General features: G+C 33.1%; 1 protein-coding gene across 1 annotated transcript in view; it reads left to right on the top strand.

Moving 5' to 3' along the window:
* Positions 1 to 16,673, top strand: part of ARID2 (AT rich interactive domain 2 (ARID, RFX-like)) — a 136,841-nt gene that overhangs the window by 73,401 nt on the left and 46,767 nt on the right. Inside the window, exons 4-9 of the mRNA XM_004675944.2 lie at positions 3,989 to 4,056; positions 12,687 to 12,753; positions 12,843 to 13,093; positions 13,433 to 13,529; positions 13,612 to 13,821; positions 14,597 to 14,764. Of these exons, the coding sequence (XP_004676001.1) occupies positions 3,989 to 4,056; positions 12,687 to 12,753; positions 12,843 to 13,093; positions 13,433 to 13,529; positions 13,612 to 13,821; positions 14,597 to 14,764 (861 nt within the window). The remainder of the gene's footprint in view (positions 1 to 3,988; positions 4,057 to 12,686; positions 12,754 to 12,842; positions 13,094 to 13,432; positions 13,530 to 13,611; positions 13,822 to 14,596; positions 14,765 to 16,673) is intronic.

Here is a 16,673-nt window from a genome sequence, read left to right as displayed (position 1 = left end):
AATAGAAGTCCTGGGTTTTCTTAGCACAGTATATAGGTTTTTTGATTTGAGGAAATTATTTGTTACACAATTCTGATAGAAAAATTCAGGCCTCAGAAAAGTTGTTTTCTGAAGTATTTTTCTGGTGGTATGTGGTAATAATTTTTAGTGAAATAGTTTAAGGTATGCATTTAAAAATTTGCTGCCTAAGTAATCAAAACTATTTCATATTGTTTTAATTTGTAGGGTTTGCTAGTTGCAGGTTTTTATTAATAAATTTAATAATTAATAAATTTTTATTTTCTGTAAAATTATTTCACATTAAATATAGGTTACCCTTCAGACCAAGTTGTTCATTCTCCTACTATAGTATAATTGAGATCTTTGACATCTCTTGTGTACATACATTTTTTAAATATCTAAGTTGACTGTATAATGTTAATAGTAATTTTTTTTTCACTTTTTGACTCCACATTCCTTTAACCCTACACCCTTTTAACTTCTATTGTGAGAAATATGTTAACTGATTAGGCTAACTGATAGGGTGCTGACATATTGAATTATTTTATCATATCATTTCTAAACTTTTTAGCATACAGTGAGGATATTCTTTTTTTTTTTTTTAGAAAGAGAGGGAGACCTATTTAGTCATAATTTGATTTTTTTTCTTATTTTTAAAAGCATGCCTACATTTTTTTCATGCACTTTTTTTAATATAATAGTTTATTTTTACATCATTTTGTACTTTTTTTTTTTTTTTTCATCTCAATTGTAATCCCCATGGGTTTCCCATCACTGAGTCACCCATGTGCCATCACCATAGTCCCGTGCACTTACCTCCCCCACCCCAACACTGGGGATATTCTTAAGAATTTCTTCTAAGTTTTTTTTTTTTTAAATCTTTAAATAGCAACTTATTTGCTAATGTTCTTTTCTACAGTTTGATTTATGGCAACTGTGTACTTTTTAAAATATTCTTTGATTTGGTATTTTCAGCATAGGATTCTTTAAATTTGGCATGTACTTTTTTTTTTTTAAGACAACCTTGAAATTAAACAAAAGTAAAAAAGAGTTTCTTACCTTAACTGAAACTTCTCTTGGTACAGGATGAAGGAAAGAAGTCTGGTTTGTTTAAGTTTAATTGAAACTTTGAAGATGTATATTTGGTTCGTCTCCACCTTACTTTCATTATCTTTTGGTTCCTAATACCTTATTTTGTACTTTCAAAGACATTTTTTGGCATTTAACTTAGAATGGAGTTTTAATTGTTTTACATGTTTTAGAAATTTTAATATGAAATTTTGGAATCTTCTCAAATCAAAATAATTTTAGTGAGCTCTTATTTAGTCATTGAATAAGAATTAACTTGTGTCTGTATGATAGATGTAATCTTAACAGTTTTGGTACACTGGAAGGCTTGTCAGTCTTTAGATCAGTTATCTTTATGTGTTTTTTTAGGCACTTTTATTTATCGAAAAACTAGACAGATGCAGTGTAGCAATCTCAGTAATAATTTAGCAATTGCTATGTAGAGAATGTTTATCATTTCAAACATACTATAGAATTCCAGGATGAGCAGAGATGTTATAAAGACTCCCAAGTAGCAATAGTTTTTATTATAAAAATAATTATCTCTGAGTTTGAGAATTACGGATATAATTGATTTGATTAGACTTTTAGAGAGGTTTTATTTTTTAGGACATGTAAAATTGAAATACTGTAGGTGGCACTTCTTTTAGGATTGTTTATACATATTGTGTATTTAAGGACATATAATAAAATTTCCATGTGACAAAAACGTTAATTTTTCCACCTATCGCTCCATCTAGTATTCTTTTTCCATTGATAATTTTCTAGATAAGGTTTTTCAAGGCAAACAAAAACCTTCTCTCTCTTTAGTAGTGTGTACACTTCATTATTCTAATTAAATTGATACTTATAGATGTTTGATTACTTTATAATCAAATAGTTAAACCTTTTAGATTACTATAATGTTTTTAGTTAAAATTTTCACATATGTGCTTTTTCTGTTTAGAATTGCATCTATAGTTTATACATTCCAAAAGTAGTAGCTTTTATTACAGATTCATCTGATAGTTGATGAAGATATTCACCTAGATTTTTAAAGAGAAATGCATATTGTGCCCTGTAATTTATATTTATGCTCCTTTACTGTCTGGCCCTACAACTGACACTATCACCTACCAACATATAGGAGAAACCAGTGATATCACATGTAACTATATGCCCTAACCTATGCTGGAGAACAGTGGGACATGGTGTTTTAAAGAAGCATTTGAAAATGGAAAGCTTCATAATTAACTTCGTTAATAAATACAAGTACACTAAAAGCCTGAGAAAATTCCTTAAAGGAGATGACATTTGTGTGATTTCCAAAAATTACTTGTTCCATATTATTTGAAGTATGAATTACATGAGAATTTTTTTTTTTAAGATTTATTTATTCATACAGAACTGGGGTACAGGCCAGAGGCTCAGGGGCGGTGAGAGGCTTCACCAGAGACAGAGTGGGGAGCAGAACAGGCAGATGGACGAAGTACACTGCTGAGGGGAGCAGCGGGCGGTCAGGAGAGGTCTGGCTCGCCATGTGGTCTCCTCCGGGGCAGGCGGCAGGCGGGAATCGAACTCATACGGAAGTGGCTTCAGATTCTCAGTGCTGTGCTTTAACCCGCTGCGCCACCAGGGAGGGCCGAATTTTTTTAATTAATGTACAGATTTCAAATTATAACTAGTCTAGCAATATGTTAGGAATAACTTCAATTTGACTTTTTTTTGTATACTGTATAATTGGATCAAACCTGAAGTCACAGCTTCTGAAAGTACCTTTTGTTCTTGCCACCGTCCCTGAACTTGACCATGGTCTCACATTTGATCTTATGTTTAAGAGCAGGCTCTCTGAACATATTCTAGTTGACATTTTTGTCCTAGGGGCTACCCACAACATCCTTGTGGACATGAGGTAACTGTAATTTCAAACTTTCTCAAAAGACTTAATTGATCTTTGACTTTGACAATTTTTTCCTTGCCATGTTGATGCTCACTGTGTGGGAATAGTGGCCAATTCCAGTCCTCAGAACAGGCTATATGTTCTTCATGATGACACTTAATGTCTGGCATAGCATATGTCCAAGACCAGCAACACCTGGTTTCATGAAATTGTCCTTTTTGATAGCAATGATGAGGCCTACTGCAGAAAGGAGAACAATCCTTACTTGTTACTATTTCTCTCTTCTAAACTTTGTCTTGGTGACACTAGCCTGAATGATCATTAATGACAAAGAAATTGAACCAGTTTAGGGGGTTTCACATCAGTCCTGCAGCAAGACTTCTGTTTTCTCTTATATGTCCACCTACCTATACATTCTGCTTTACTAATAAGACTTGTAGTTTGTCCATTCTTACCTACAAATTGCTTTCATCTACTTCATGCTCATTACCTCAAAGCAATCAAGAAATTAAATGTGTGTTGGGGATATATTCCCAGGGATGATCAACTTTCTACACTATTTTCCATGACACAACTCTATTAAAAAAATTGCAGTTGGGAGCTTGTGAAATACTTTTGGTACTAGGATTACTATGGACAAGTCAAGATAAATTATCCTGATTATGATTTTACCCCAGATAAAAATCTAAAATCATAAGAAAAAGCTTGAACATCTAAAGAGTAAAGAATAATTTTTTTCTCCTCTACATGTGAAAGCTAATGTACAGTAGTACTTGTTACTCCATTCTTTTTCTATAGTCTATATAATTATCATGAAAATTTTATATTTTTAGTATGTAAAAGCACACATTTTTCTATAAATTCTATACTTAAAAACACTTTCGGAAGAGATTATCAGGATTTTTTATCATTCACTGCAAAACAATTTGTAGTGAACAAGATAGCTTAAAATACACATTTTTACTTTTGCAAACCTAGCACTTCAGGAATCAAGTGAAAGAAATAATTCTATTTTACTGAATATCCTATTTATTCTTTCAGCTTTAGGATCCTTTTCTACTGTATTTGGAGAAGAATGGAAGGAGAAGACTGATAGAGATTTCGTTAAGGTAATTCATATGAAAATGTCCATTGGAGTTAATGTAATCAAGGGCTTAAGGAGCTGTAGTTGCTCATTTTATATATATAGTATATAGATGAGATAATATATATATATATCTTAGCATAATACAGAAAGATATCTATTTAAAAGTTGTGACTGAGTAAAAAATGTTTTAGAATAGCTAATGAACAAAAATGAAGTTCTGAATATGTATTGATTTCTAAGAATGACAAATCTGTAACAAAGCAAAATTGAACTTAAATTGGATTCTGAGGGTGAGTTTTCAGGAAGTTTTGTTTTTATGTACATTCTGAAACTATGCAATTCAGGAAAGAATGAGGATCCAGACTTACATTAAATCCTCAGATTTTCCCATGACTCTGAGAAGATTAATAGCTGTTAATCTAGAGGAAAATGTCTGGGAATATAGTTTCAAAAGAAGGTCATGTATTTCAATTAAGTAATAGCAGGCCTTGAAAAATTGTTTTCTAACTTATTTTCTGATTTTTCCTAGATTATTTATAATCTATTATTATATAAAAACACTTTAAGCGAATTCTTGACTTTTATGTCTGATTACTTTATCTAATACCACACCGAATTTTCCTTTTCTTACTTCTGCATTTAAAAATTATTAGCTTGCCCCTTTTGTTTCCTTAATGGCTCCCACATACCACAGATTTTTAACATACTTGATTAATAACGAGTAATAAAAAGCAATTTACAGTAAAAATTTGTATATTGAAATATAAATTTGAGTTAGAAGAGACTTGTTTTGCAAATCTCTCTCAAGTAATAAGACTTTTTGAATGGTATTTTAATTAAAGAATCATGAAATTAAACTAGTTTACTTAATGATCTGTAAAATTTATTGAAAAGTGAGTTGTATCCTAAAACATAAGTTTTTATGAATTTTCTTAATTCTAGACCATAGGTTTAACTCATAAAAGCTAGTAATTATGAGGTGCTTCTACTAATGGAAAACTGAGTACTTCTGACAGTTTTTTTTTTTTTAATAGAGGAATGGTTGACATACAACATTATGTCAGTTTCAGATATATAACACAATGACTTCATATTTGTATACATTGAAAAAAGCCTAGTACAGTATTTTTAGTCATGAAATTTTTTTATTGAAATTTTAATAAAAATTTGTATTTCCTAACTGGAGAAAATATTTCTAGTTTTACTCATACACAATCCATTGCTAAGTATATTAATTGTATTATTTGTATACCTTCATGTCATTCAAACTTAAACAGACAAACATTTTAATATAATTTCTTTCCCTTCATTTGCTCATATGTGCTATCTTCATTCTGAGTGTGCATTTTTTTTCAAGGTATACACACACCCTTAACTAGTTCTCTTATTAAGTGTCTTACTGAAAATTTTTTTTTGCTGTCTTTACTTATGTCTTCATTGTACGTATAATATTCTAAATTATAAGGTATTTTTCTTTTATTTCTGTCAGTTATTTTATGACTTTTTAAAAATTATTTTTTAACTGGCCCTCCCTGGTGGCGCAGCGGGTTAAAGCACAGCGGAAGCTAAAGCCGCTTCCACATGAGTTCGATTCCCACCTGCCCGGGAGGTGACCACATAGTGTGGCAGACCTCTCCTGACCCGCGCGCTGCTCCCCTCAGCAGTGTACTTCGTCGATTCTGTTCCCCGCTCTGTCTCTGGTAAAGCCTCTCACCTGAGTCTCTGGCCTGTACCCCAGTTCTGTATGCACAGATAAATCTTTTTAAAAAATTATTTTTTAACATTTGTGGTTAATTTCAAATCTTTGGCGTCTTGCAATCCTGTGCCAAGTTACTTTACTTTTGTAATTCAATATAGAATTTTCTCACTGTATACTCCATATCATTTTTCCTTCTTTGATATATTGTCTCTATTGTTCCATATGGTTTTCTGGGTAATTTCCTTATTTTTTATTTAAGTTTTTTCTTTTATTTATTTATGCATACAAGAGCTGGGGTGTACACCAGAGATTTGGGGAGAGGATTCACCAGAGACAGAGTGGAGAGCAGAACAGGCAGATCTACTGAAAAAAAAACTGCTGAAAGAGGAACAGCAGGCAAGACAGGAGAGATCTCCTGTGCCATTGGGTTAGCTTCCTGCCTGGGGATTAAACTTGTACTACAATGGCTGGTGATAGTTTTGATAGTGCTGATCAACCCCTTGCACCACCAAGGAGACCCTGATTTCCTAATTTTTGTTTTTGATAAACTTAGTCACTCTTACCTGTGTCTAATTGTGCTACCTGACTCTTTTTGTTATGTTTCATTTTTGTGCTGCTAATTTCCAGATGCCCTCTTTCTATTTTCCAAGTCTTGCCTAGCTGATTGATCTTTTATACTTTTAATAATTAAAAACTCTTATTTGTATTTAAATTACATATGAAAATGTCAATATATATAAAGTAAACATTAGAAATTAAGTACATATATACTTACAAAACAAACACCTTATAGCTAATTCTAACATGTAAGCTTGTTGCAACTTTAATTCTACTCATTCATATATATGGTAGATCATCTATATTTGTTTTATAATGTTGATTTATGAATTTGAGCACTTTGGTTTCTGTGGGATTTTTGTATAAATTAGATGGAGAATTTATTTCTGTACTACTGTGTTATTTTCCCAGTCACCTGAAACGAAATGCTGATCAGAAGGACTTTCTATTATTTTTTCAGTAGATTACTCATCGATGATGCTTATTGTAAAACCAGAGTCTACATGGTTTGCAAGCACAAGATAATGGTGGAAGTATTTAGGTGATTATTTTTAGCCTCAAAACACAAGTAGTGACCAGCAATTCCTTTTGTCTCCCTTTCTTTGAGATTATTATATCTTTACATTGCTCATCATGATAAGGAATTGCTTCTAATTTCTTATTTCACAAACAGACACAGGTCATATATCCTGTACTCACCCACATATTGAAAGCCTAGTCCTTGTGTTGTAGTTAAGCATAGAAACTGCTTAACTCAAAATTGGAGATTAAACTGCAAAATGAACAAAATGTTGAATTATGAAATCAAGAATATACAAATATATTGAGGGTGACTACACGGTAACTTCTCATATTTTCATTAATTGCTGTTTTTTTTGTGCTTTTTTCATATTAATACTTAGCTAAATTTAATATTTAGCTATTTTCAGAGAACATACTATGTATACTTTTAAATCGAAATATTTTCACCCTTTATCTAATAGTCTCACAATGATCAGATTTTATAATATTCCATGTGTTATTTGAATGAAATGTATATTCTAGAGTTGTATGTATGCCAGACTAATATAGTTAATCCACTCATTATGTCAGCACCACTACTGACATTTTTGTCTATTCACTTATAAACAAAGTGTGTTAAAAATCACCCTGTTTTACTATGGATGTGACTCTCTTTGCAGTTCTATAATAGTTTTTTCATTTATTTTGAGACCGTTACTTAGTACACATAAAAATATGTTACATCTTTCTGATTAGCAGAACATAGTACAAAATGTCCTTTTTGTCTATACGTGTGCTTTAAAACTTTTTTGATCTGATATCAATATAACTACATTAGCTTTTATGCATTTTATGCATTCTGTAGGGTTCATCTTTTACTCTCAGCCTTTCAGCCTTTCTGTATCTTATATTTTACCTGATTTTTCTTTTTTAAGATTTATTTATTTATGCATATAGAACTGGGTACAGGTCAGAGGTACAGGGTAGTGAGAGGATTCATTAGAGACAGAGTGGGAGCAGAACAGGTAGACTGATAAAGTACACTGCTGAGGAGAGAAGTTGGTGGGTCAGGAGAGGTCTACCATACCATATAGGTCACCTCCCAGGCTGGGAATTGAACTTATGCTACAGTAGCTATAGGTAACTTCATAGTGCTGTGCTTTAACCCATTGTACCACCAGGGAGGGCCAGCATGTGTGGTCTTCATGAATGTTTTATGTGCACTTGAAAAGAATGTGTGAATTTTACTATTAATCATATTTACTCATAACAGTTAAGTCAAGGTATTTAAGAGTGTTGTTCAAGATTTCTGTGTAATTTATATTTTTCCACTTAATTGTACTATGATTTCCTGAAAGATAAGTGATAAAATTGTCAACGGTACTTCTGAGTGTTTATATTCCCTTTCAGTTGTGTCAGGTTTTGCTTTATGTGTTTGTATCTCTGTTGTTAGTTGCATGTACATATATTGCTCATATAGTTTTTAATCATTAGTATATTTTCCTGACCTCTGATAATATCTTTTATCTTGAAGTCCCTTTTTGTTTAATATTATTTATCTACATCAGCTTTATTATGATTACTAAAATATCTTTCTTTTGAAATAATTTTTCATCTTTGGTTTACATACAGTATATCTTATAGATAATTTTTAGTTCTTTTTTTCCATTGTGCCTTTTTTGCAATTCATTTTCTTCAGTGTTTTCAGACCATTTATACTTTATGAAATTATTGATGTGACTGAATTTTGGCTCTCAGCTTTTATTTTCCTGGAAGTTTATTTTGCCTTTATGGTTGAAGGGTAATTTTACTACATATAGAATTGTTGTGTTTTTATGGTGTTTTCTGAACAGTTAAAGGTCATATTTCATTGCCATTTGATTTGCAGCATAACTGCAAGTCAACTTCCTTAACATTCAGTTGTGTTAGGTTCTTTCTGACTACTTTTTTTTTTTTTTTTTTTTTTATGAATATAAGAACTGGGACACAAGCCAGAGGTACAGGGTGTGTGTGAGGATTCACCAGACAGAGTGGGGAACAGACGGGGGATTGACAGAACACTGCTGAGGGGAGCAGGGGGTAAGACAGAAGAGGTCTGCCATGCCATGTGGGTCACCTCCCTGGCTAAGGGATCGAACTCAGGCTGCAGTGGCTGCAGATAGCTTCATAGTGATGTGCTTTTAACCCCTTGCATCATGGGGGAGGCACATTTCTTTCTGATCTCTTTTAAGGTGCTCTCTTTTATTTTTGGAGAATTTTAATTTGATTATGATATGACTTGTAGTTTACTTTGGTGAGGTTTCATTTAGTTTCTTGGTTTATTGTTGGAAGAATTTCATTATTCAATTTTATCATCTCTAGTTAAAGCCCATCTAGTGAACTTTTAATTTGAGATACTGTTTTTCAACCCTAGAAATTCCATTTCATTTTCTTTTATATCATCCATTTCTCCCCTCATTATCTTCATCCCATTCCTATAAACCTTGAAAATATTCAAAATGCTCATTTTAAAGTCCTTTCTGCTTGTTTAATATTCTAGTGTCTGTTTTTGTTTTTTGACATTTTCGTTGAAATTTATTTTTTGTCTTGGTTATGGAATAAAATTATTCCAGTAATTTTGTTTTTTAATCAGAGATGAATATTAGGAATGTTATGGATTTCTAAACTTTGATGGCTTTCAGGACAGTTGAATTTGCTGGCATGCTTTTAACTGACAGTTCATCTTGATCCTTGGAGAGTCGTTTTTTTTTTTTTTTTTTTTTTAGATTTATTTATTTGTGCATACAGAACTGGGGTACAGGGCAGAGGCTCAGGGGCGGCGAGAGGCTTCACCAGAGACAGAGTGGGGAGCAGAACAGGCAGATCGACGAAGTACACTGCTGAGGGGAGCAGTGGGCAGGTCAGGAGAGGTCTGCCGCGCCATGTGGTCACCTCCGGGGCAGGCGGGAATCGAACTCAGCGGAAGCGGCTTTAGATTCTCAGTGCTGTGCTTTAACCCGCTGCGCCACCAGGGAGGGCCGGAGAGTCGTTTTTAAACATTGTTATGACTGATACAGATTAGTCTTTACTTAGGAATAGTTAACATCTACTAATAAAGAGCTGACTTTGTAGATTTTCTACTCAGTTTTGGTCATTACTCAGCTGCACTTCCTAGGTGTTGTTCTGTCCAATTGTTTCCATTCTGCCTGACAAATTAGAATTTGACTGTACACTTTTGTATAGCTTAGTACCTACTAGTCAAACCTTCTGTAGATTCATGGAACTTTTTCTCTTCATTGCCCTTCCTTTCAAATTTGCTTCTACATTCTAGCTGTGTTGACCTTGCTGAACTCTTATTTGTGTCCTCTTCTTGGCTTAGATTTCTTGTCACTGTGCCATATTGTAGAAAGACTATCTGTATAAAAATATGGTCACTCATTGAACTCATAGTAGTTTGGCTTCCCTGTTTTTTGGTGACTGACTGTAGTTTTGCCTTGCTTATTCTCCAATCTCTGAAAACAATTATTTTTTAAGTACTGGTTTCTGATGTATGACTTGGCATTAACAGTTACTCCACTGTGATTTGAGCAAAAGTCTCTTAAGTATTTTTCTTAGATTTGAGCTCTGTTCATATGTTTACAGCATATGACATTTTCTGTGTTTTGTTTATTTAGTATTCATATTGAGTGTATCATATTTACCTTTTCATATATTTTTCTCTAGTGCAGGTTTGTAGATGAGTTTTCTTTCTATTTATCAGAAAATGTCTTTATTTCACTTCAGTTTTGAAGTGTTTTCTAGTTTGGTAGTTTGTTTTTTTCTTTGTTTTTTTGTTTTTGTTTTTGTTTTTTGCCATTACTTTGAAATATCCCACTCTTTTCTGGCTTCTATTATTTCTTTTTCTAAGTTTGGTGTCATTTTAATTTCCTTTTCTTTTCAAAATCATGTTCTTTTTTACATTTTTTTTGCATGTAAGATTTTTCTCCTTGAATTTTTCTCCATGAATTTTCTTATCATCTTCAGTTTCACATATTTATTTGTCTTTCTTTCTCAAAGTTTGGAGTACTCTTTAAATCTTTAGGTTGACATTTCCTTTATTTTAAAATTTTTCTGCTCTCTCTCTGTTAATATTATTTCTCCCTGTTCTCTTTGTTACTCCTTAGGAACTTCAGTTATTTATGTTAGAACTTTTTGCTGTATACCTATGTCTTGTATGCTTTTTTTCCTGTTCATAATTTTATCTCTTTAAGCTTCAAATTTGAATATGTTCACATAAGACTCCGTGTTTGATATTTTTAGTACATATTCTGTATGGTCCTCATTGTTGGTTATTGACCCATTGTCCTTTTTCTTTATGTCTAATTGTTTTATATTGTTATAAAAAAGTTTTCATTGTGGATTTTTTTGTATAGTGGTTCCTCTTGGTGATGGACCTTTCCTCTGTCAACTTGTGGTACAAAAGACCTAATACAAAAAATAAAGTTGTTTTCTGTATACCAGAATGTTTAGAAATAAAAAGTGAACTGATATTCCAAATACTTAATTTTTTACAATTAACAATACAGTTAAATAGATTAGTTGAAGTAAAAAGTGCTTCTTTTGTTTGTGTTGGTATAAAATTCTATAAAGGCATTTGTTTCTTAGCCTGGAGAAAGAAAGCATTAAACAGTGGTTTTTGGTTAGCCCCTCTTACTTATGGATCAAAATAGTTTATGGTTATGGAATAATGGCCCAGTATAGGAATATATGGCTTCACCCTTTGTGTTTGACTTTTTCTTGATGTAGAATTTGCTTAGTAGCAAGCCAGCTATCATCTCAGGAATGTCTGTGCACAATCTGGTGACACTAAAATTTCTTGGTAGAATTAATAATTGTCATAATCTTCAATTACTGATGAGTATAAACACTTTTTTTAGGTATTTTCCATGGATGTAAAATGACCTGAAAATATCTGTGATTCATATTTGTAGCAGTTTCACAGATAACTGCTAGTAATTTTTTGGTTTGTTGTGTAACATTCATTATTTCAAAAACTGCAAGGAAATACTAAATTTATTTAGAAGTGAATACACATAAAAGAAAGAATTTTCCTGTTTAAGTTTACTGATGCCTTAATTCTTCTAGAAATATTTTTAGAGGGCTATTTTTTTTTTAAAGATTTATTTATTCATACAGAACTGGGGTACAGGCCAGAGATGCAGAGGGTGAGAGGATTCACCAGAGACAGAGTGGGGAGCAGAACAGGCAGATCAACGAAGTACACTGCTGAGGGGAGCAGCGGGCGGATCAGGAGAGGTCTGCCACGCTATGTGGTCACCTCCGGGGCAGGCGGGGATCGAACTCATGCGGAAGTGGCTTTAACTTCTTAGTGCTGTGCTTTAACCCGCTGCGCCACCAGGGAGGGCCTAGAGGGCTATATTTTTAATCCCTATTCTAAGAAGATTTTTTGTCTAAATAATTACCTTAAACTGTAGAAAATCAAGTACTGATATATCAAAGAATTGAATTCAGAGAATATAATATTGCCATGAACTAAAAGAAGTACACGTGTCATAGTATGTGTACTTATTTTTATTTATTTATTTTTTTAATTTTATTTACTTGTGCATACAAGAACTCTGGGGTACAGGCCAGAGGTGTAGGGGCTGAGAGGCTTCACCAGAGACAGAGTGGAGAGCAGAATAGGCAGGTTGACTGAAATACACGGCTGAGGGGAGTAACAGAAGAGGTCTGCCACACTATGTGCATTACTTCCCTGACTAGGAATCGAATTCATGCTGCAGTGGCTGTGGATACCTTGATAGTGCTATGTTTTAACCCTCTGCACCGCTAGGGAGGGCTTGTATGTTTGTTTTTAAATAAATAAAATAGTGTTTCAAATTGTCGGAATTAAGTATAATAATTTTTCATTACAGTTTTGGAAAGACATTGTTGATGATAATGAAGTCCGTGACCTCATTTCTGATAGAAATAAGTCTCATGGTAAGACAATGGCAATGACTTTTAAATAATTTTGAAATACCAATAACAAATGAGATACCAAATTAAGCAAATTATGTTTTCCATTATAGAAAGTACATCAGGAGAATGGATTTGGGAATCTTTATTTCATCCACCTCGAAAGCTGGGCATTAATGATATTGAAGGACAACGGGTACTTCAGATTGCAGTGATTTTGCGAAATCTTTCCTTTGAGGAGGGCAATGTTAAGCTTTTGGCAGCTAATCGCACCTGTCTTCGTTTCCTATTACTTTCTGCACATAGTCATTTTATTTCTCTAAGGCAATTAGGCCTTGACACATTAGGAAATATTGCAGCTGAGGTAAGCATGTAACAGTATCTAAAAACAGTTTTTATAGTTAGCAGTGATGTATACTTTAAAATTTTAGGATGTGACATTATTATATTTGTATATTTACAGAATGTTAAATACCTAACTTTTTTTCCCTTAAAATGTAATAGAAGAAAAAAAATGTATAGCAGAATCATATTTTTGTGGAAAAGATATTTGAAATGGTGCTTCAAATTTAGAGATGACTGTTCTCACAGTAATTACATACTTTGCAGTTACACAACATTTTTCTGTTCATTTTTATTAAGTTTTAAATGTATAGCACTGGAAGAAGCTTACCTCAACAATAGTGTCATTTCTTTTTTCCAGCTTTTATTGGACCCTGTTGATTTCAAAACTACTCATCTGATGTTTCATACTGTTACAAAATGTTTAATGTCAAGGGATAGATTTTTAAAAATGAGGGGTGAGTACTCACTTAAGTCTTTGTGTCAAGTGTGCAAACTTTTATAATCTGTTAAAATATACATGTTTGCTTGTGTTTACAGGCATGGAAATTCTGGGAAATCTTTGCAAAGCTGAAGATAATGGCGTTTTGATTTGTGAATATGTTGATCAGGATTCATACAAAGAGATCATTTGTCATCTCACTTTACCTGATGTGCTGCTCGTAATCTCCACACTTGAGGTGCTATATATGCTTACAGAAATGGGAGATGTTGCTTGTACAAAAATTGCAAAAGTGGAAAAGAGCATAGGTAAGAATAAGACACAGAAATATTTGTGGTTTTCTTTACTGAGGAAAAATTTAAATGTTTCTATACAGTATCATAACTGATAATTGAGGTTTACTGTTTCATTTAGAGGAGTCATTACCTTCAAGACACACTGCTTTGCTTTATTCTTTTTTTGCCTGCTTTAAGATAATCAAGAAATTGTCAGAGATCAGGATGTATTTCGCCAATTGTGATAGCTATTCCGTCTCTTCATTTCTATCACTATATCAGAATTGAAATCAGCAAAAATTTTATGTGTGACTTTGGGAAATAGGTCTGTTTGTTACACAGCTGCTACTATCAGCAGTTAAAGCTAAATAAACTTCCTTAGTATTACTCCTAAAATCAGTTAACACTTTAATGCAGGTTGTCAGTTTTAAACATACTAAAATATGTCATGTTAACATCTTACTTATGATTAAAATAATTTCTTTCTTTGATAGAAATGCTAAAAGTAGAGTTACATTTGGTTTGAAGAGTACTGTTATTATTGAGAAATTAAAATGCCACTTTCCATATCATTGGTTCTTAAATATACACATCAGAATCACTTGAACTTTTTGAAATGAAAGATTTGTAAACCTCTCTCCATGATTTTTGAGCCTATAAATCTTTTTCTAAAATCCACAAATAATTTTTATGTACAGTGATGCTTGGACTTGCAATTTGAAAAGCACTATTTTGTATAGCATGTTTTTTCAAAGATACTGTTTTGATATATTTATATATTAATAACTTGATTTTTAATTCATTTTAGATATGTTAGTGTGTCTGGTTTCTATGGATATTCAGATGTTTGGCCCTGATGCTCTAGCTGCAGTAAAACTCGTCGAACATCCAAGTTCCAGTCATCAAATTTTATCTGAAATTAGGCCACAAGCTATAGAGCAAGTCCAAACCCAGACCCATGTAGCATCTGCCCCAGGTTAGTGTTTTTACACAATCTTTTCAGTTTGGTTATTGATGTATAAAATTGAATATTAAGGATAGATTTAAATATGCTTTTATAGGGAGCTGATTTTGATAGTAGACTAAAGGAGAATTTGAGTATGTACTTTCTTTGAGATTGTACAGGAGAAGCAGGGTCAAGGTGAGCAAAGAGAAAGGATGGTATAATAGCAAGGTGTAGAGTGGAGAGGGATGAGGGGAGTGTGAGATATGTGAAATCAGTAAGGTGTTCCCCACTGCGCTTCTTGTTTGTGACTTTGCTCATTTGAAATTGATATACCAGGAATAGATGAATCACACTATCTTACAGTTCTAAGGTGATTCAGAATATATACTACTTTAAATCTTAAAGCAAATACCACAGAATCCAAGCCTAGGATCACACCTAGGAATATATGCATAAGCTTGTGCAATTGTACTTGAGCACCTTCCTGGGGTTCCTTGGGTCAGGTCTGTTGTACTAAAATATCTTCAGTTAGGTTTTTCTAATGCCAGCATTGTCTTCAGTTCTTAGATTTCTTACTTCTGACTCGAGTCACTGTATTTTTGCATGCCTAGCTTTTTTGTAGATTGTTTTCTCTGTCTTCATTTGTATTAACTAAAACAATCCAGCTTTCACTTCACCTGCTCTTCCACCTACTACAGTTTCCCAAGATACTTCTTTTTAATGGAAGTTGATCTTTGCTTTTAATATGAAGGTTGTATGGCATGGATTTGGTCAGCTTCTTGCTCCTGCACATTCAAACTCGTTAGCATCTGAACTTACTTTCCTTCAATTTCCACTTGTCTCAGAAAGATGTTAACTTGCTTTGAGTCTGTGCTCTGAATATCAGTCTTACTCATCTCTTCATTCCTGTATCTTACATCTCTTTCTCTGCTTGCGTTTTCCTTCCAGCTTAGAAATACACTCAGGTCTTTCTCAATCCCCTTCACTACCTTTAAAATAAAAATCTCTTCTTAATCTTTTAACTGCCACATCTATTTAATCACCAAACCTTTCAGATTCTCCCTAAATATCCTTTCCTCTTTCATTGCCTATACTATGACTCAGTTCACACTCTCCCTATCTGTCAGGCTATTTTCTCCCTCATTGCTTTAATCATGGTCCTATTCTCTCTTCTGCTCTCAGTATCAAAATCATATACTTTATGCAAATTATATAACATGCATCACATATCTAGTTGTTTGCCACTGTGTCCTGAAGTACAGGGTAGAGTTCACATAGTGCATTTAAATTTCTTGACTTGAACTAACAAAATTGGACAAAGAATTGAAGATATGAAAAAATGCAAAGTTATGACTGCTAGTCTATGCAATAGCTTTCACCCACCAACAATAATTATTACAGAGCCATGCATATTGAAGAATCAGTGATCAGAATTGTAATAATTTCAACCACACAATAAGTGAAACTTGACAGTTTGAGTGTTGAGGTTACATTCCTATCTTCAAAGATGATGATGAAGATGAAATTAATTGGATGCCATAGAAAATCTGTCTAAGAAAAGAATTCAGTAGTTACTGGTATACTGAACTAAAAGGGTCAGTTGAAGAATATTCAAAGGTAATTTTAGAAAAAGCCACTATTTTTTGTTTATCACTGACCTGTATCCTTAACAGATGAAACCACTCTCAAACCTAATTGGTCCTCATTTGACAAATGGACAAAATTAGCTATTGAAAGTTTGTGGTTGCAGGGGGGAAAAGGGGAGCATGGGTGGGGAGAACACGAGGAACTATGGTGGTGATACATGGGTGAACTGGTGGTGGGAACTTCGTAGAGACCACACCCGAGATAGAAAAAGCACACATTGTACAAAAGTGAAAAATGATGTTAAAAATATACATATAGTAATAAAAAATTTTTAAAAAGAAAGTTTGAGGCT

Source organism: Condylura cristata, unplaced genomic scaffold (assembly GCF_000260355.1).
Source record: "Condylura cristata isolate star-nosed mole 26May11 unplaced genomic scaffold, ConCri1.0 scaffold00004, whole genome shotgun sequence".
Lineage (NCBI taxonomy): Eukaryota > Metazoa > Chordata > Mammalia > Eulipotyphla > Talpidae > Condylura > Condylura cristata.
Note: the sequence above shows the minus strand (reverse complement) of the source record. Positions and strands in the feature narration are given on the sequence as shown.